This window comes from Scardinius erythrophthalmus, assembly GCF_964197995.2.
Source record: "Scardinius erythrophthalmus genome assembly, chromosome: 5".
Taxonomy (NCBI): Eukaryota; Metazoa; Chordata; class Actinopteri; order Cypriniformes; family Leuciscidae; genus Scardinius; species Scardinius erythrophthalmus.
This window is the reverse complement of record NC_138225.1, coordinates 51717473-51739717: the sequence shown is the minus strand read 5'-3', so window position 1 is coordinate 51739717 and position 22245 is coordinate 51717473. Positions and strand designations below refer to the sequence as shown.

The 22245-nt window shown below is 36.4% G+C and overlaps 1 protein-coding gene across 1 annotated transcript; it reads left to right on the top strand.

Annotated features, from left to right (window-relative positions):
• Positions 1-430: 430 nt before the first annotated feature.
• tmem116 (transmembrane protein 116) lies at positions 431-14103 on the top strand. Its single transcript, XM_081366925.1, has 11 exons — positions 431-684; positions 1061-1107; positions 1212-1275; positions 1362-1490; positions 8015-8119; positions 8229-8278; positions 9039-9122; positions 9980-10115; positions 10477-10621; positions 11911-11990; positions 12080-14103. The coding sequence occupies exons 1-11, from the start codon at positions 619-621 to the stop codon at positions 12260-12262; spliced, it is 1089 nt and encodes a 362-aa protein (XP_081223051.1). The 5' UTR covers positions 431-618; the 3' UTR covers positions 12263-14103.
• Positions 14104-22245: the final 8142 nt, after the last annotated feature.

Here is a 22245-nt window from a genome sequence, read left to right as displayed (position 1 = left end):
ATAAAATATTATTCTTAAACTGCTGTGCCTTTGAGAATAAGGTCTAATTGCAAACAAATTAGTTTCAAGGTACAGCCAAATAAATAAATTAAAAAGGGTAGCAAGTCAACTAATAGGCTTATAATATAAATAACGCGTTAGTTACTGATACTGAATCTTTCAGTTTTGGTGCCTGATCTGTTCATGCCTAAAGGATCCGCTGATTGTCATCACGATGTCAGTTTGCACGTATGGGAAAACAGGCAAACAATTTTGGCCAAAATACAGACAATGCGCCAGTCTCTCGCCTTGCCTGGTGAAGCACGCCACGCTTAAAGTACATTAAAACATGACGAATGTGTGACGCAATCAGATCGTAGCCAATCGAAATCGCTTTGTGATACAGTGGGCGGGGCGCGCTGTTTTTATTTACAGGACTCGAGTTAGAGAAACCACATTTTCTTACTCTGTAACTTCTGTGTCTGATTAAATGATTATTATTCTGGCACGTTCTGGTAGCAAATATACATTTGTTAGAACTGCTTTTTGCTGTTGTTACATAAAGAAGGATTACTAGTGGAATATAGGGCTATAAGGTGGAATTAATTAATCACTAAATAGGCTATTTAATATTGCAATATGGACTTTTTTGACCTAAATAAGTCACCGATTAACACCACCACACCGACTGACAACTGGACATATGTAAGTAGGCTAGTTTTACAAAATTTTACAACATAGTTAAACTATCGGCTGTGCTTCGGGCGCGCATGCTTCTCGTGCCCTTTTCACTAGATTTTTTTTCTTTAAATTATCTTTTTTAAATGACTAATAGTTTAAGAAATTTGAAAAGTAATAATCATTTCAAATACTAACGCTGATTCTAATTTAGCAAGTATAAATGAACCACTGACTTGTACACGTTACGTGTATGTTTCCAAACACTTCATATCTAGGTCATGCATTGCCATAAACTCATAAAATACTTATCTTGCATTTGATGCTCTAGTCTACATGCTTTAAATAAACACACACCGATTAAATACACTATTCTTCCTTTGTTTTTCTTGTCTTTTTAAAGGTATACTCTATAGTGCGATGTATTCAAATGACAATGGCCATCCTAAGGTAGGCTATATTTATTTAATCGTAGTTTTGCAGTAATTTAATAAATAGATACGTGTATTATGTCTTGTATACTTATTTATATGTGTTAATAATTTGCATCACAGCATTGTAGGTGCAGGCTCCATAATTGGATATGCCATTTATACAAGGCTAGTGAAAAAACCAGAGGTAAGCCTCCATAGCTATTGAATCATTAACAATATGTTCATGCATGCAAATGTAATTTTGACTACAGAAACAAACCTGTGTTCCAGGTGCTGCCGTTGTTCTTGTTAAGTTTAACAGACCTGCTGTTAGCTTTGAGTTGGATGGTTGGTGGTCTTCTCTTTACCCAGAACTGTAAAGCTTACGACATCTGCTACAACCTCCACCTTGTGGAACAGGTACAAAACTGACACAATATCATGCCAAAATAATGCTTATCATATGCGAAAGAACAGTACTTCCTCTATATGCCTTTTTTTACATGCAATGTTTTTGCATCATACTTCCACTTCCACAAATAAAGCCACATTGGAGCAGTCATATTTGATTGACTGCATCTGGAATAAAAAAAACAAACATATTACTGATGAGGAGCATCCTTTTCGAACGTTTAAAGTGCTCCTCTTATGCTATTTTAAAGGTTTCTAGCCCTAATTTAAGTTTTGCAGGTCTCTTACAATCGGTTTACATGCATCCACGGTCAAAAACACTTTAATTTTCTCATAATATATATTGCAGCACCAGCTCTTTTCTCACATTGTCTGAAACGTTTCGATCAAGGTCTCTTTAAACCCCGCCTTTCCGAGAGCCTGCTCTGCTCTGATTGGTCAGATGGAGAGCCAGTCTGTTGTGATTGGTCGACCGCTTACCGCATGTATCTGAAACCAAACACATATTAGCATATCTGAATTTCAGCTCCGGATCTTCCTCACGCTTGATACACAGTGATACGAACAGTAACAGGCATCGGTTTTACTGTAACAATTCCAGCGTGAGTCTCATCCTTCAGAAGTGCATCAAAGTGGATTTGCTTTGGCAGCAGAAAACGGTATCTTCTCAACATGAACAACTCAAACCAAACTCTTCCAGTCTCAGCTTTAACTACAGTGTTTGAGGGTCATAGATGACGTTGTTCACTGGCAGCCAATCAAGAGCACAGACTGGCATTATGCAGATTTAACACAAACCTACATATGTTCAAGACTGGAATTACTGAGACTCGTTTCAGGCCGTTCAGAATCACTTCTTTCTTTTGAGAGAAAATAACTTTATTTGTCGTGCACTTTAAAACTTTGCAGACCTTGTTCATTCACAAACAGCTTTATTACACACTGCATGAAAGAGAAAACATAATAGAGGCACTTTAACAATTCTTTCATTGTTTTCTCCTGTCACTTTTAATTCAAGGAATGTTTTTAACAGACTGTTTTTTTTAACATCAAGAACAAACAATATCATTTTACCAAAAATACCATGTTTTTTTGGACGTGTACCATAGAAGTACCATGATATCTTCTGTAGATTTCTAGACTACCATAAAATAACCTGATATATGCATATTGTAATCATTCAGTATGGTACTTCAAGTTGACACAATCCCTTTTTCGAAGATGGAAGGTCTTTAGCCAATAAATTGTTGTGTAAATGCTAAAAAAAACACACTAGTGAGGGAATTTTTCTCTACTCTGCCAATGCTTTACAGGCCCAAACATGTGTCTCTCATTACTGAAGCCTGTGTGTTTTCCATTTTACTAAAATATCACAGAGAAGACAAGCATGTGTGCTAGACAGTTTCACTTCAAAAATGAGTTGTTCTCCTCTCAGACATTAAAACCTAAAAGCACAAAACAAACGTGGAACTGGGACGAATGTGAAAAGGAAGTGGAGCAGCAAATTTGGTCCATATTCTTTGGCCAGATATAATGAGTTCTGCCCCACTTTTAAACTCCACACACACACACACACTTGTTTATAGCAGTGGATTGTCATGAGTGTGAGTGGACGTCACTGCTCAGTAATGTTGGAGGCAAAGTTCAGTCTGTTGTTTGGAAGCATAGACTGTAAAAAAAAGATGGACGACGCCCCTTCGCTCTCTTCCATTGATGAGAACTGAAGCCGCCAGCGTCCCGATATGGCGCTGACATATTGGAACTTGAGTCTGCGCAGTAGCGATCTCGGGACCAGACCTGCGCAGTAGTGAGCAGGAAGTAAAGCCGCGAAATCAACGCTCCGCCCTCACTCTCGCAGAATGCACTCAGGGAGAGCGCTTTCCATAGATATCATATAAAGGCTAGATGTCTCGTCCGCGCTGCTGGCCAATGGAGGTCGACGTCCGCACACGGCGGCCATCTTACGACAGGGTGCTCGCTCACTCGTAACATGGTGCATGTACTTTTAAATAACCATAACTTGCTCAATTTTCTACCGATTTTCAAACGGTTTGGTTTGTTATAAACGTCAGAGATGTAGCTATGAAACTGCATACATATGAAAAATTATACAAATGGACTTCCATATGAAAGAATTATAGCCACGGTAATGACGTTTGTAAGAAACCAAACCGTTTGTAAATCCGTCAAGATTTCACCGAGATAAGAGGATTTGTGTGCATGCTGCTCACTCACCTTAATTCACAGAGCCCTGTAGTAAAATGGCCGCCGGTGATGCCGGAAGTGACTCCGCCTTAAGACATCTAGCCTTTATATGATATCTATGGCGCTTTCTGCACACTTTTAAAAAAATTGATTGCAGTACGACAGGAGGCTTGTTAAAATAAAGTAAATACAATCTCCTCAGTCCTCCGAAGATCCCGAAAAAAATGTCCGTTGGTGCTTCAGTGACTACTTCGCTCGGAGAACCTGTCAATCACAGCTGTCAATCATGACGTTACACCACCACATCACGTAACTAACTAAAAACCAACTTATTTTTGAAACAGACACTTGAACTTACATCAGCGTGATAAAAACGACAGCAAATGAAAGAAACCACCTTTGGAAAAAAGATATTTGAAGTGTAATTTAATTGTTTAGTTGGTCTCACGTCCCGGTGAATAACACGGGGAGGCGGGGCTTATGACCTGTACTAGGACCAGTCTACGGGGGGCGATCGAGATGTTTTGGCTTCAATTTTCAGGGCTTGTGCGGCACGCTTGTTTGGAAGTGGTTTGGTTTCCCTAGACTTTTAAGTAGAGCTGCACGATTAATCGTTAAAATATCAAACACCCATTGTGATCTTATTCCTAAATGACAGCGATTCGGCTCTGTCTATTAAACTTTGACAAATACGAGTACAGTGAACATTCAGATCTGTGTTCTGACCCAGAGAGAGCAGATGTCATGTACATGTATGAAACCGCTTCACAAACAGTCTTCACTTTGTGGGCCCTATCTTGCACCCAGCGCAATTGACTTTGTACACCGACGCATGTATCATTCCTATTTTGCACCCGACGCACAGCGGCCTTTTCCCTCCACAGACGCACGTCGGTAACTAGCAAATTTTTTTGCGCTCCTTGGGGCGGTTCAGTGAAAAGAGGAGGCGTGTTCCGGCGCAAACATATTTTGCAGGTTTAGAAAACAATTCTGCCACTGACCAGGAAAAACCTAGTCTAAAGTCAGTGGCGTGTTACGCATGTTATTCATATGCTATTTTAAGGGCGCATGCTTAGCCATAATGTAGCGTGTGCACAACGCGCATGCACTTTGCTTATCTCATCTACACAGACGCAGCAGTTTTAATTTTTAGAAAACCATACATTATTACAAGGAAAATATTAACACACGAGGGAAATCATTGTTGTGTCCAATAGGCATAGATCTAGCTTACACATTTACCCAAATTATTATATACTGTTTAACCGAAGCTAATTTGGGTGTGTTTCTCCATCCCCAATGTCACTTGTCTGTCTTTTACGGCCCTGGCGAGAACGTCGGTCTCCTCGGCTGTGAAACGCTCCTGGCGTACACCTGGCAAATCCGCCGTTATAATAGCAATCCGCCATGGAACAAGCGTGCCTGCTTTTAAAGGGAATGCGAGACGACGATCTGATTGGTTTATTTCACGTTACGCCCAAACCACACCTATGAGTAATGAAGCTACTTCAGACCAACCCATTTTAGATTAGAATTATCACAGAAGTACTGGGATAAAGGTTTATAGATCGGCTATAAACACTGATGTCTGCGGTAGTGATCAAAATAGAGTAAATCACCTTTTGAATGTAACTTGACGCTTCAAATAATGATTGTATCAATTACGCCAGTAGGTGGCGACAAGTGACTGTTAAAAAATGAGTCACTGAATCATTCACTCAAGAGATTTGTTCAAAAACGCTGATTCATCCAGTAATGAAACAAGTGAAGTCTTTATGAGTGAGTCATTAAATCATTCATTCAACCTTTTTAAAAAAAAAAAACATTTTATATAGACTACAGCAATTAACATTTTGTGAGAATCTGTTCTAAATTACATATTACTTTGTTTAGCTCTCTATTCAGAATCGTGGGAGAATCGCGATCTCTATTTCAAACCAAAAAATCGTGATTCTCAATTTATCCAGTATCGTGCAGCTCTACTTTTAAGGCATTATAGAAACAAATCCTTTTTTTTTTTTATTAAATTAAAATTTGTTATTGGTTATGCTATTATAAACTAACCTAGCTTGAAAATTAACATTGCATTAAATTGTGACACAAAGTAGCATAATTAAATACGGACATGGTGAATGGAAAAAATATGAGATGGGAGGAAAGAGTATACGTCAGTGCTTTTGCGTTCTCTCGCAAATGTTTTGTGCGCACTTTTTAGTTCTTTGCAAAAAGTTTCTCCGGGGGAACGCAAAGGTTTTGTGAGAGAAAGCAATAGCATTAAAAATATATTTTTTTCCCATCACCATGTCTTTTTAGGGGCTCCATAATTTTACACCATAAGTAAATAATCTCATTCCATTTTCTCAGTTTTTAGATGTATATATTGTAGTGTTAGATGCATTTGTCAAGCTTAACAATTCAACATTATTACTCACGTAATTATAAGCAAAATTAATCAGAAAAATCCCCTGCTATTTGTGGAAAATTGTGTTTTTTTCCACATTTGACACTGTTTGCCAATCCTCCATGCAGTGAAAACGCCCTGAGTTTTGGAAAACCCTGCCCGAGGTCATGTGACACTCACTGATGAGTCACATCTAACCAGACCGGCATGCATAAGTTTACTAGAATCATTTACATTTTTAAGAGCTCATAGTGACTAATTAAAACGATCTGGTCTTTAATCAGTTCATGTTTTCTTCTTCTTGAGGGAACCACTAGAAGTGTAAAATATGTAAAACTAGATTTGAATGTGATTTTCATCATGCATTAAGTGTTTTTTATTTTAAGAATATAATTAATAACAGGTATTAATCTATAACAACAGAATCATACTGAAAACTAAATCGTAGCATTCGATGTAAAAAAAAAATCCACATATTTTAATTAAAAAAATTAAGTTTAGTCGCTTTCTTAATTTTTTAAGTATAATCAAGTTGGTTGTACAAGTCATTATAACTTAAATCTTAAAAATCCCTTCACATTCAACTTTGCATGAGCTTTAAGTGTTTCACTCAGTGTCATTGAGCATACAACACTGCACTGAATATGACACAGTGCTCTACTTTAGCCCGCTGACGCATTTTGTAATAGCGCAATAGTGTACATAGTTTTGTGACTGTTAAAATCAGGCAAAACACACCTTGATCAAATATAACTAACAACTATAATCCTCTTTAAGTCAACTGTGCTCCAAGCAAAACAGAAAGGAAAACCATGTTGACTAGTTAGGCATTTCTAGATGAACGATATTCTATCTTTAACAACATAAAGAAGTTGCTCAATTCTGGAATGACATGAATGTCAACAAATGTGCCTTAAGACAGCGTTTTTCTAACCCTGGTCCTCGAGTCCCTTGTGTAAAAACAATGTGCACGTATTGTGTAATTCAAACCTTGAAAAAAGCTTTACTTACAGATAATATAATATTAATAAGGCCACTTAAGTGTATTTAAAGAGAGTAAATACTATTTCTTAACACACTTAAGTGCACTTTGTAATCATGTCAAGTTAAAAGTTTAACGTTAAAGTACATTTTAAATCATTATGTTTTAATAATGTTTTGTCGTGCTGTAAAGTATTTATTTTAATTAACATACTAAAGCACATGTAAAGTACTGGATTATAATTTTAAATATAGTTTGTTGTTTGATATTACTTTTAAAGTTAATATACTTTAAATGCACTAAGTTGCAACTTCATAGTTATAAATGTGTAATAATAAATATATTTATATACAAAACACACAAGTTTTAAAAGAAAGGACATTAAAGTATATTTTAATTTACCATAAAAACTCGCAAGTACATTTGGCAGTACACTTCAACCACATTTCAGAGGCAACAGATGTAATTATGAAATGACATATAATGATGCACTTAAAACTCTAAAGTTCAGCTAGCTGCATTTAATATATATTTAAACTGTAATATATTTTCATTTAATTGCAATTAACATGCAGTCACGTCTGAACACATTGCATTCAATTTGCAAATAAGCATATTATTTCCATAATAAGTATTCTTATTAAAGTAAACATTGTCACCTGAGGTTTCTGTTTTACCTGTGTAAGTTCTTGTTTCATTTGTTCATTAGTCATCCCATTTGTTTCCATGGTTACTCATTTGCTAATTGATTAACCCCACCTGTTCCTTGTTTTCTCCCTTCTATGAGTCTGTGTATTTACAGTCCTCCTGCGTCTTTGTTATTTTTTAATATCGTTAAATAAAGAGAGACATGGGTTACAGTATTGCGACAACATGGTTCAACCTTTTCTGAGATTAGAATGTGTAACTAATTAAACTTCATTAACTTTGACTTTCATCCCGCAGACTCTTTATATGGCCTCCTTCTTTTACACGCTGCACTATGTCTGGGTGCTTTACGCCGGGCTGAGCAGAAAGTATTACAGGAGACTGAACGGGCTCCCAGCCGAGGTATTCAGTTCATCATTATCGTCATGTTAATGAAGGAAATAAAGCAGCACAATATAGTCTTTTATTTTACTGTAAATGCTGTCAATACTGATTCGCCTGTTTATTTCAGAATCCAGCAAAAGCAAGAAGTTGCAGATGTCTGGCCCCAGTACTGTCGTGGTGAGTACACTGAACATCATCGGAATAAAAATATCTCTGAAACTGATATTAAATAGAGATAGAGCAACATAATTTATGTAATGAAATTATAAAACAAGTTTGATTGCACTTTATTTTACAGTACGTGCTCTTATGAGCACTTACCTAAGACTATAATACAAAAAAATTGTCTTGAGAAAGCCTGACCATAAAGTTTGAATAAGTTTTGATAGATGGATAGATTGATTGCTAGGGGTTATGTCGTTAGCATGTTTTAACACATTGAATTAACTAATTTCTAACATGTAATAACATATCGCTAGCATGTTTCAATCATCAATTAGCACATTCCACATTTTAACTCTTTCTTAGCATGAATTAGCACATTGCTAATGTTTTAGCATCTTGCTAGCACGATTTGTACATTGCTAATATGTTGCTAACATAATTTAACATGTTTCTAGCACGAATTAGCACATTGCTAGCATGTTTTAACATTGTTAGCAGGAATAAGCATGTTGCTAACATGTTTTTTTTATAGCATAGCGATTAAAACCGCGAACAATTTTTTTTTAACTGAAATAAAGTTTAAAAAAACCTGATTTTTTTTTTTTATTTCAGCTAGTTGCCAGTATGCACAGTAGACATTCAAGCAATATTTACAATAAACTTTTTTATAATCCTGCATAAAATATAGGGCAAAAACCATGCACAATAAAACTGAAAATGTGATATTAGCAGATTTTAGGAATATAATGTCTGTCCTGATCTCTCCACACAGTCTTTTGCCTTTAATACTCACGGCGCCCGTCTTCGTGGCAGGAAATGTGTTTCGCTGTTACACAAACTTCACCGAGCCCTACAGGTCAGTCTCACCATATTCTCACATGTACTGATTAATAAACGGTTGTTTCTCATTACTTTATCATTATAACTTCACAGAGTCTTATTTGAATGAGCTTATTGTTATTAAACACTTATTACATACAATTCAATAGTTTTTTATTCAATCTAACTAGTTTGTGTGGGTCTAATGAACAATCTATGGAAGCTTGTTTTTGCCACAGAATAAAAAATTAAAAAGGTAATTGCGACTTTTTATCTCACAATTCTGACTTTTTTTCTCACAATTGCAAGTTTACATCACGCAATTGTGACTTTTTGTCAGAGAATTGCATTTTATAATGTCGCAGTTGTGTTATAAAGTCAGAATTGTGAGATATAAAGACTATTTTTATTTTATTTTTTTTCATGTTTCTATCTCGCAATTCTGACTTTATAACACGCAATTGGGAGATATAAAGTAAGAATTGCATGATATAAAGTCACATTTGCGTGTTTTAAAGCCAGAATTGCGAGAGTCACATTATATATATCTTGCAATTCTGACTTTATAACACGTAATTGTGACTTTATATCTCGCAATTCTTAGAAATAAAGTCAGAATTGCGAGATGTAAACTTGCAATTGTGAGATAAAAATCGTAATTATCTTTTAAAATGTTTTATTCTGGCGGAAACAAGCTTCCAAAACAATCAGCTGGTCATTATAGCGAATAAAAAAATTAAATTAAATAAAAACACAATAAAATATATGGATTTGGGTTGAAATTGTATTAAAGCACCACAGAAGAACAATGGTCAGTTGTGCAGTTGAATAGCCTGACCAATCAGAGTCCAGCGTTCCAGACAGTTGTTTAATATGATGCCGGTTGTCTTCCAGATGTTTGCTGATGCACACAGGGGCTGTTTACCTCACCTCATATGTAACAACAGAAGTCACAGCATGTGTTGTCATTCAGAACTATTGCATGGCCATTTTCCTCTTCACCTTCCTTTTAACCTTCATCGGCATCACGGTGAGATTCAGCATCTCATTTCTGAATAGCTGAGCAATTTATGATTCAAATGTACACTGCTGTTCAAGCATTTCAGCAGTAATATTGTGAAATATTATTAAATAACTGTGAATATATGTTAAAATGTAATTTATTCCTGTGATCAAAGCATCATTATTCCAGTCTTCAGTGTCACATGATCCTTCAGAAATCATTCTAATTTGCTGCTCAAGAAACATTTGTGATTATTATCAGTGTTGAAAACAGTTGCGCTGCTTCATATTTTTCTGATAGATATAATATTTCACATTATTATTGCATGTACAGTGTGACTGCTCTCAGAAAGGCATGTGACTCATCGTATTGCACCTGTGTGTTTCAGATTCTGATGTGTAAAGCTCGCTCGCTGTACAAGCGTGTCGTCACTTCTCAGGGGTTTTTCGGTGACCATCACTGGGCAACTCTGCGGCTCCTGGAGCGACGGATGCTGCTCTATCCCTCCGCTTTCTTCTTCTGCTGGGGTCCGGGTGAGCAAATAAAACACTGACGGACAGATTTACTAACAGTTAAGCTTTAGATTTTGACAGATTTAAAGGGATTCTTCACCGATTAGCATTAAGCTTTGTATCAAGTAGAAACCCGGTAGTATTTTGGAGTGACCGTGCTTCCCTCCCTGATGTCCCCCTGAGACCAGAGATTTCTGTATTGTGTGTCTGGAAAAAAACCTCAGATGACACAATAAAACACTGTCTTTTCAGTTTCGAGTCGACTAGTAGCCTAGCTGTATAATTTCTTCCGATACTGCCCTCTGTAACCGGTAGGCGTGGCTTGGGAGTGCCCTCGTAGAGCAGCGAAGCAAGTGCATTCTGGGAGTTGTTGTCTTTCATCCACATGAGCCAAAAATACATTATCTGGCTTTTCTCAGTCTAGAAAGCACCAACTTCTAAAATAATTTCACATTTCTACTACATAAATGACCCAATTTAAATACACATTCATCTTTCCAGTGGTGAAATATCCCTTTAAGTCGAATCATTAGCACTGAAAAGGCGTGGGCAGTTATACCTCAAAACACTTACGGTTACGGCCATAGCTTACACCGGAGCAAACCCTCTTTTGGCATTAAAAAAATACAGTCAGGATTTACTAAAGACATGCAGTGAAAAATTAGTGCTGAAAAGGTGTGGACAGGTTATTTTTTGCGGCTGACCTTATTGCATATGCATTTGTAGGAGTTTCCCTTTCAGACGCAACATTTATGTGAGGAGAATATTTAAATGAATCATGCAAGGTGATATACTAAGGTTTGTGCTTGTCAATTTACTGGTGTTTGCACTATTATTTACCGCCCAAAAAAAGCATGTCTTAAACCAGTCGCTTCTCTCTGTAGATTGTGTTGGTCATTATGAAAATGATCTGGCTGAATCTGTTCTTTAATTTGTGTGTCGTCATTAGATCATATGCAGAACTTTATATATAACTTTATAACTATATACATATATAAAAAATATTTTTCAATCTCATATATTTTAACTAATTAAGTATAGTTTGTTCCACAGCTAGCCATATTTTAACCATGTTTATACTTTTTAATTGTATTAATTTTTCACAATTAACAGATTTATGCTGAATCTAAGTAATAAAATAAACTTGAATAAAACAATTTTTTATAAAAGTATTTCTTAAATATAAATAATAATAATCGAAATGCATGGAAGTTTCATATGCAATTTGAGTACAAAATCTTACATTTGAGTGCAAGTAGTGAAATAAATCCACAGCTAAACAGTTTTTTTTAATCTCTTGTTTATTTCAGCAATATTACTGGCCACTCTGATGATGGTGAAACCGGACATAATCGAGGGAAAGATGGGAGTCACTCTCTACATCCTACAGGTTCGCCAAAATACATAAAAGCTCCCGCAGCAATAATAGCTTTACCCTCACATGCAAGTGTACAACAGTTGTGATCTTGTCCTCCTCAGGCCTTCACGTCTGCATCTCAAGGTCTGCTGAACTGCCTGGTTTACGGCTGGACTCAACAACACTTCCGCTCTCTGAGCAGCAGCACCGTACGCGACGCGAACACACAGACTCCTCTGTTACGCTCACAGAAGCCAAACTACGCCTCTCTGCGTTCTGCTGCGTCACTCACTAATCTTGTCTGACACACACACACACATGTACTTCTGTGCATTGGGCAGATGCTTTAAATCAAAGCGACTTGCAGTGCATTCAAAATTTTACCAGTGGAGTCGAACCCATGAGAGACTGGTGTCAACACACACACACACACACACACACTGCTGTGTCAGAAAAGCTCTCCTCATGAAGACTGAAACCAACTAAGCATCAGTGTGCTCCTTCAGTCGTGAAGTTCAGCAGACGTGTTTGGTTTCGATGTCGCAGCTGAAGCAGTTTGACTCGATGTTATATTACCGACACCAGATGGCAGATGTGGATGCTCACTCACTCCCATACTGAAACGCTAGCTAAACTTTGTTTTTTTCTACCTTGGTTTTTGATCATGAGATTTCAGAAGCTGCACCTGCTACTGAAGCTCATCTGCCAGATCAACTGTTTCATCATCCAGTGTTTGCAATATGACGTGCTGAAAGGTTTCAGATCATGGCGCTCTAGCGACATGTAAAAAAGGGAAAGACCGAAGGGAGATTACAGCCATGGGAAATAGCTCTGAAACAGGATCTGAGAGGACGAAGCTACTTCTTTCCATCCAAAACACAATGCGCTGAATCCACCTACACACTGGCTAGTGATGCTGGGGTCAGTTACACACACACATAATTTCCTCTTGATGAACAATGTACAAAATAAAGCTGTGAGCGGTGTTTCTCAATGGCTATTACTGAAGAATACGCACAGCTGATGAGAAATAGTTTGCATGTACTTGTCAAGATAGTTGCACTGAACCATGGGAATAAGCTTTTTGCTTGAGATGGAAATGGAAAACTTGAAAATATACGGGAAATATTTCGAAATTGTGATTTCCAGGCTTGGGAAAGTAAATAAACTCTTCGTTCCAAACCAATAAGATTTTAGTTTAACATAAATTAAGACATTTTTAATGAAATCTGAGAGATTTCTGTCCCTCCATTGAAAGTCCATGCAACCAAAATGGGTTAAATGTGGTTTAATCAAAGTCTTCTAGAGAGAAACGATCAGTTTACATCAAAAAGCAGATTTAATGTAGGTTTTTATTCACATATAAACTTTGATCAACACACATACATAGAGCACATCAAATATGGTTATCAGAAGTTCAAACATGCAAGAACAAACCTTATGAATAACTATGACAATCTCTTCATGGACTTTTTTTTTAGCGTCAACGTTTTGTTGTGTAAACTTTCAGTGGAGGGACAGAAATCTCTCAGGTTTCATTAAAAATATCTTGGTTTTTGTTTTGAAGATGAAGGAAAGTCTTATGGATTGTGGGTGAATTAGTGTAAAGTCAGGGGAACTTCTGTAACATTTTCCATTTTCCAGTTATGCTCTGTTCTAAAATATTTCATTGACTAGAAACGGGTCTTATAAAATTTTTCAGTACATGCACTTTTAATGTACTTACAGTGTACTTACCCACAAAAGTACTGAGTAATGTAAGGTACAGTAACTACAGGTTCAGGGTTATGAATTACTATAGTAACTACATAGTATGTTCATGCGAAACAGGATTGTAAAATAAGGTGCTAGTCCTTGTTCAGTAATTACAAACAGCTGGAAAAGTCATGTAAAATTCAGTGTTTAAAGTGTGGGGATCCTGTTACCCTGTAAATACACCTACATGTGAGGTGTCATAATCATAATCATAATCTCTTTTCCCGTTTTAGTTTGGCTTAGGAGAATTGTTTTCCCATGACAGAATGACTTAAGTTTCAATTTAAATGTTTTATTTCTGAGTGCTTTTGTATTGTAAATATGTTTGTACATAGCTATTAAAGTGTTGTTGAAAATGAATGAAAATTTCAATAAAATGTAATTAAGTGTTGATATTTTGGGATGGTTGATTTCAGCTTCTACAGAGTTTTGTTTGCAGATGAGCTTTTTAGACAACCTCGATTATAGGTTGATGATAACTCTATAACTCTGGATTTATAACTCTCTGTAAAATGCTGCCACCTGCTGAAACTACTGCATTATACTTCATGGCTCTCTAGGCAACGTTTTCTATTTATCACCTGTTAAAAATAGTCTCTACAGAAAAAAATATACATAGGCCTAATGGGAGTAAAAATAAATAATATTATTAAATAAATAAAATCCCCAAGGAAAGGCCACAGTGAACAAATGTGTTTTGAGATGTGGTGAGTTTTGGTTTGGTAATGTAATGGCTAAATCATTACAATGTTTCAACTTTGTTTGTCCATACATTTATAGGCAATGTGTTAGATGTATGATCTGTTTCCCCCCTTCATTGTGTTTTTGGTTCAGTCCTGTTTCCTAGCGTTCCATGATTGTTCTAATTAGTCATGTCCAGAGTGGTAGAGAAAACATGTCTATCACCTGTCAATTGTCAATCACCTCATTAGTTATCTTGTTAGTCCCTGTGTATTTATACCTCGTGTTCTCCTTCAGTCTTTGTCCGTTATCGTCAATGTTAGCATGAGTGTTTGCCCTGAGAGTTTGATTATTAAAAGTTATTTTTTACGTATTCCTCGTCTCCATGAGCTTTGTCCTATACGTAACGTGACACAATGGGGGCTAAAACTATATTGAACCCCGTTAAGAGAGATAGGGGAATATGGTGCTGGTCATATAATTAGAATATCATCAAAAAGTTGATTTACTTCAGTAATTCCATTAAAAAAGTGAAACTTGTATATTATATAGACTCATTACATGCAAAGTGAGATATCTCAAGCCTTTATTTGTTATAATTTTGATGATTATAGCTTACAGCTTGTGAAAACCACAAAATCAAAATCTCAGAAAATTAGAATATTACATGAAATCACACAGTAATTACACAGTGATACCATGGTCATTGAACCAGGTTTTGGTTCTTTTGGCAGTTTGGGCAGGTGCAAATCCTGCTGGAAAATGAAGTCAGCATCTCCATAAAGCTTGTCTGCTGAAGGAAGCATGAAGTGCTCTGGAAATGTCCTGGTAGACGGCTGCGTTGAGTGGACAGCACAGTGGACCAACACCAGCCGATGACATGGCTCCCCAAACCAACACAGACTGTGGAAACTTCACACTGGACTTCAAGCATCTTGGACTGTGTGCCTCTCCATTCTTCCTCCAGACTCTGGGACCTTGGTTTCCAAATGAGATGCAAAATTTGCTCTCATCAGAAAAGAGGACTTTGGTCCACTGTGCTTTATTAAATCCAGAGTCAACGCAGCCGTCTACCAGGACATGTTCAGAGCACTTCATGCTTCCTTAATTTTCCAGCAGGATTTGCACCGGCCCACACTGCCAAAAGAACCAAAACCTGGTTCAATGACCATGGTATCACTGTGTAATTACTGTGTGATTTCATGTAATATTCTAATTTTCTGAGATTTTGATTTTGTGGTTTTCACAAGCTGTAAGCCATAATCATCATAATTATAACAAATAAAGGCTTGAGATATCTCACTTTGCATGTAATGAGTCTATATAATATACAAGTTTCACTTTTTTTTAACGGAATTACTGAAATAAATCAACTTTTTGATGATATTCTAATTATATGATCAGCACCTGTATATGCCAGTCGAAGTTCAAAACCAAGGGAAACTTCTGTCATCATTTACTCGCCCTCATGTCGTTCCAAACCCTCAAGACTTTCGTTCATCTTCAGAACACAAATGAAGATCTTTTTGATGAAGTCTGAGAGATTTCTGTCCCTCCATTGACAGCTGCACAACAACCACTTTCAAGCCTCATAAAAGTAGTAAAGAAAGACGTCATTAAAGTAATACATGTGACTCCAGTGGATTAACCTCAATTTTATGAAGCGATTCAAGTGCTTTGTTTGCGCAAAAAAACATAATTTACCACTTTATTTACTAAATATTAATCTCTGACAAGCCTTCATGCGTCTGCTCTCGCGTCAACACAACGCGCATGCGTCGGTCATAGTGATGTTACGTTCGTGAACGAATCGTTCTTTTTGAACGAATCTTTTAGGTGAACGAATCGTTCTTTTTGAACGAATCTTTTAGGTGAACGAATCGTTCTCGTTCACGTAATCCAGCGGTTCCCAAACTTTTTTTCCTGCGCACCCCCTACTATGTCCCAACCGGGTTGGCGCACCCCCAATCTCCACTTCAAAAAATAACGCAACAAAGCTTTGTTTTATCGCCATATAAAGACTCATGTTTAATTATGCGCAAATAACCAGAACACGCATGACAATAACAACATCAACAAAGTTTCAATATAATGCAACAAAGCTACGCACAAGCTTCCACTTTTAAGAGGACGAGTGACAGACACAGGCTCAGTAACAGAAAGCACGGTTATTTTCAGCCGCGTAATTTAGTTTTATTTAAAAACGAAATATTTTGTAACATTACACATGTGACATGTTTTAAGGACCCTTTTGATAACTTTAATGCATCCTTACTGAAAAAAAAATTGACTAACCAACACATTTTTGAACGGCAGTGTACATTCAGTTGGTCATTATTGCAATATAAACACTATCAGACTAATCAACAAGGTATCTCTTCATTTACCAGTCGAAGACGAAGCAACTTTCTGCTCTTATGTTTACTCCGTGCACTGTCAAGGGCTTCATCATCATATCTGTCGTCTACCGGTCTTTGCAGCATTTATTTTACCGCACATAGCCTGCATCGCGCGCTGTTGGCATCGAGCCTGGAGAAATGTAGCCACACTTTTGATCGACTTTTCCACATCTTTATGGTATTGTGTGTGTGTGCTCGCGTCTCATATGAGTATGTGCGTGGAGAGTTTGTGTGTGCGCGCGCGCGTTTCATATGAGTATGTGCATGGACAGTTTGTTTGTGCGTGCACGCGTTTCATATGAGTATGTGCGCGGAGAGTTCCGCGCGTCTCGTGTGTGTGTAGCGACTTTAGGTGTGTTGTTGGAGCTAGTATCAATGCATATGTATTTCGGGCTGTCACCAGGTGGGGGCAGTATGTGCACAGCAGGGGCGGGTCTACGTGGTGGCCAGGGGGGGCACCGGCCCCCCCTGAAATTCGATTGGCCACCCCAGGTGCCCCCCCTATAAGATGTCTTGTGATTGGTTCATTTTACGGCCATCAGTTTATAGACTCTACTGAAGTTCGCGATTCAAAAAGTGCAGCGCCAGAAAAACAACGGTCGTCGCGGACTTGGACTTTTACTTTATCAATCAAGAGTGTGAAGTCAAGACACCAAACAAAGAGCTGCCAGTCAGCCCCGAAACAGAAGTTTTAGTTCCAGAAGTTTCAGCTGTTTTAGTTGAGGTCTGCCTTCCTTCTTTTTCGACTGTTTTCCTCTCTTTCTGCTACTGTTACTCCAGAGCTGCCAACTCTCACACATTCACCGTGAGACACACGCAATTTTCACACTCTCTCACGCCACATCCATTTTCTCACGCACAGAAAAATCGCGAAGCAAAGAGGACACGGAGACCGACAGACTAGACAGAGCAGGTTACTTATGATATAAAAAAAATCTCAGCTCTCATATTCTGTCAATTTTATTACGAAATTCAAACGTTTTGGCGCTTGTAACGTTAAATGTGACGTGACAGATCCCTAGCGCACGTGAACCGATCATCTCTACTAGCTAATAGTAAAAAAACATGAATGAACACTGAAGATACAGTACAACTTACCGAAATGTATATTCCTCATACATAATATCGATCAATCAGTGTTTTTCATCAGTGTGAAGAGGTCAATAACACAGCTGGAGAACAATTATGTCCCATTTACCTCAGGAAAGCCATTTAATTAATATAATAGGCTACAGTACATTGGCAAGAAAAAAATAGCTATAGAGAGTATTTAGCTAAATATGTGTTATATATTACATATTTATTATAATTTTACTTATTTCATTAATTAAAGTTATTATAATTTTTATGTACGCAAAAAATGTACGCATTATATTTAATTTGAGTTATTTTTAACCTTAAATAATAGCCTATACCAGCTGATAGGGCTCTCTGTATGTTTACAGCATCAGGTGAGTTGTTTTTTTCTTGAGAAAAAACGCCTATCTTGTGTAGCCTACCTAATATTTATCCAAATGAGTCAATATTAAATCAAATCACAATAATTGAATTGAAATAATAAAAAAGTGTAGCTTACCAGAAATTGCACCAAAACATTGTAACATGTCACTAAACCTAATAAAATTCAGTTTAGTTACTAAAATGTTAGTGACAATCACAATAAACTCCAAGCTAAACTCAAAAGTTGGCAGCTATTATTGTTTCTAAACTAAAGACTGTTCTTTAATATATTAGTAGAGCACAATGTAATGGTTCCATATTTTATTTTTAAACTGTGGTGTTTTCATTTGAAGTGTTATAGTGTAACTCTGTGTTACTCAGCTTTTTTGTAAATTAATCTGAAAGAAATGTTGAATGAAACACTATGATGTTTTGGCCAAACCATTTGAATTATTACAGTGGGGGGATTTTTTTTATTTTTATTTATTTATTTATTTATTATTTGAAAGAGATTGTGAATAAAACTACTGTATATTGTAATGGCCAAACTACTTATTAAAAGAAAATAATTGACATCGTTTCTGCTTCTGGGATTTTAAAATTGCTCATTATTAAAATTGCTTTTATTTTATAAACTTGTTAGTTTTATGGAAACACTAAAAATAATAAACACTGGCTCTCAAATTTAACTTAATGGATATATAGGGATAACAAAAAACTAAATTAATCAAAAATGTGCTTTATTACTACATTTGTTTACAAGTAACTTTATTCAAGTTAAAAAAATAATAAAATCAATAGGATTTACGTAATATAGGCTACTGTAGAATTTAGCTTCTTTTTTTTTGGTCACTGGCGGCCACCCCGTTTGGAGGCAGTGCCCCAGCATGGCCCCCCCACTGAAAATGCTCTAGACACACCCCTGGTGCACAGAGTGTTTTTAAACCGGTGTTTTACACGTAGAGTTAGTTGGGCTTGGTGGGGGAACGCATACAGTTTTTACCACACACAAAGTTGGATGTTTTAACGTCTCTCGAGTATGTTTAATGTTTGCATTTGATAAATAAAGAAACATAAAAGAAGAAATGGACTACAAGACTGTTGATGTGCGTAAAAAGTGCGTTGTTTAACCAAGCCGTCGGCAGCTATAGGAGCTGCTGTAACAAGTGTAGTTGTGCATTTCATATGTATTTGTTTTATTAAAAACTAATAAATTATAGTTTTTTATTTTAAATAAAATGAAAAGGAATTTACAAAGAAATGTTTACTGTTCCTGTTTTTTTATTGTGTGGAAAAATCCCACTTAAAAAAAACAGACCGCCATTACATTTTTCCTCTCGCGCACCCCCTGGTGGAAGCTCGCGTACCCCTGGGGGTGCGCGTACCACACTTTGGGAATCCCTGACGTAATCCATTGACTCATATTTCTCGTTCACTGAAATTCCTCCCTCCACCGCCGCGCGGCGCTATTGCAGCGCATGCGCAGCTCATTGAACTGGATAGCTCTGTGTTTTCAACCTGTCAAGAATGACTAAACCTCAAGCCAATAGCGTTCGAGTATGAGATGTGACGGAGCATGTGATTTGTGGGATGTAGTGAACGAATACGCCCTTCACTGACTGTGACCGAGTTGCTTTTTGAGTCTGAACGAGAGAGAGATCTTCTCGTGAACGAACTGGTACATGTCGTTCGTGAACGAAAAGAACCAGTTGTTTGAACGATAATGGTGGCGAACCGATAGAGATGGGTTTGTGTAGTCAGCATATTTGCATCAAAGAAGGAAATTAACACTTTACCATTGTAATGAAAACAGTTTAATAACGCAAGCATGGTTAAATATAACAAAGACAAATTAACATTGTCATTTTGTACTTGACGGTTTACTTGATTTAAATTTACACTTCTCTTTACCTGCTTTTCTTTTGTTTGTGTGTTTTAGACTTAGTTTTGTGGTATTTTGCACTTTGAAAAATTTACTTTACTAATTGTGTTCATTTTGTATGATCAAAAATGAATTAATTACGTTTTATTCATGTCATATGCACTTCTCTAAAAACTAAAACAAACCAAAAAATATGACAGTATTGGTTAGGTCTCATTTGCGTAACGTTAGCAAATAACATTTCAGTTAGGGCTGTGAAGGGGCATGTAATTGGTTGGATCTACTGAACGAATACGCCCATCACTGACCGAGATCGCTCTGTTTTGAGTCTGAACCATAGACTGTAAAAAAAGAACGAGAGCGAGATCTCGTTCGTGAACGAATTGATCAAACTGGTACTTTCGTTCGTGAATGAGAGTACTGGGTAGATCGGTCATTTAGCATGTGATTCAATCTCATTCAAAGCGCAGTTATAGGTGTGCGTATAATTGTTTATCATATTTAACATACATAACATAACTCAGTGTTTAATATAATCCCAGATTTATGAATGTGTATGTCTGACCAAACAATTAAAATGTTAATTATGCAAGAAAACCTTGTTTTGGTCATCTGAACCTCTTATTTAGACTTATTTTATTAATTTAGTAAATAAGGCACAAATTTTAACAAAGCCAAATCAGTTTTTTTTAAAAAAGTAAATACGTTCGTTAAAACATATCATAAAATACACTCTTTTTCGCCACCTGCTGCAGTATTTATGAAGAAATTGTCACTGAACGAATCAGTGAACGAGTCTGAACGAATCATTTTGGTGAACGAACTGAAAATGAACGAGTCTCTGGAAAGAATCAAAATTTCCACCACTAGTCGGTCATGGCGCTCTCCTGAACACTCGTTGGAGATTTGAAAATTTCAATTAATCATTTTTATTTATTTATTATAAATAATAAAAATAAATGCCTTCCCATTACAGATCAGACCGGAAAGGCGTTTATTTTCAAATAAAGAAAATATTTGTAAAATGGAAATAAAATGTCTAACGATAAAGTGTTTATCGGTTAGGGTTAGGGGGTCGGTGTCGGGAGGGCTTTATTGTATTTAATAAGATGGCATCCATTTAATAATGTAATAAATATAATAATTTACACTATGTTATTATTACATACTATAATGTACAACTAAACCGAGGTGCAAATAGTAGGCCTATCTGCCACTATTTATAAGTATAAATAGCATCTAACTACTACACGTATTGGAAAGAAAATGATATTTTTAAGTAGTGTTATAGAATCTATTGGTATTCTCATTTAGTGTAAATATATTAGTAATGATCTATTCTTACACTTTTTTTGTGAATGTATTGAATGTTTTGAATGTGCACAATCTACAACTAATAGTTAGTGTTAAAAAGTAGTGGTAAATGAAATGAAAATTATAAAAATAGCTTTTAAGTAGTTATAATGTTCTTGCACCTTTTGTGCATGTTTTGGATGTGATGCATACCCCATGATTGTGTTTTCATTTTATTTTTATATCAACAATTAAACAACGAATCGACAAAAACATGGACTGTATGCTGATTATTTATATAGATTTACTGTTGTATTTTATTAAAGTAAAAAAAGATGAATTGAGGTTATTTGAACGTTAGAAATAACGTTATGGGAACGTTAAGAAAAATTTACTGGCTAACCAAAAACAAACCATGAAAAATAACGTTCTGGAAACCAAAAAATAACATTCTGAAAATGTTCTGGGAACCAAAAATTGTTAGCTGGGAATAGAATCTAGTTGCTAATACACTGCAAATAGCCACGGTCTTTCTTTAACGATGTCTTTACTACCTTTCTTGGGCTTGAAAGTGGTAGTTGCGTAGCTGTCAATGGAGGGACAGAAATCGCTCATATTTAATTTAAAATATCTTCATTTGTATTCTGAAAATGAACGAAAGTCTATGAGAGCGATTAATTATTGACGGAATTTTAAATTTTGGGTGAACGATCCCTTTAAAATAAAGGCTGACGACTTTTTAGCCATGTTTTTGGCACAAAGTTACCGTTGGATCATGATCTGAGTGATCTTGCTGGATTTGATTTAGTTATATTTAAATATATCATCAGATTTGCAA

Bases quoted from the DNA above. Each gene is read 5' to 3' on its own strand.
- tmem116 (XM_081366925.1), top strand. From the start codon at position 619: ATGGACTTTTTTGACCTAAATAAGTCACCGATTAACACCACCACACCG. The intron at 1,276-1,361 runs GTAAGCCTCCAT...CCTGTGTTCCAG, and splicing joins GGCTAGTGAAAAAACCAGAG to GTGCTGCCGTTGTTCTTGTT. The intron at 11,991-12,079 runs GTTCGCCAAAAT...TGTCCTCCTCAG, and splicing joins TCACTCTCTACATCCTACAG to GCCTTCACGTCTGCATCTCA.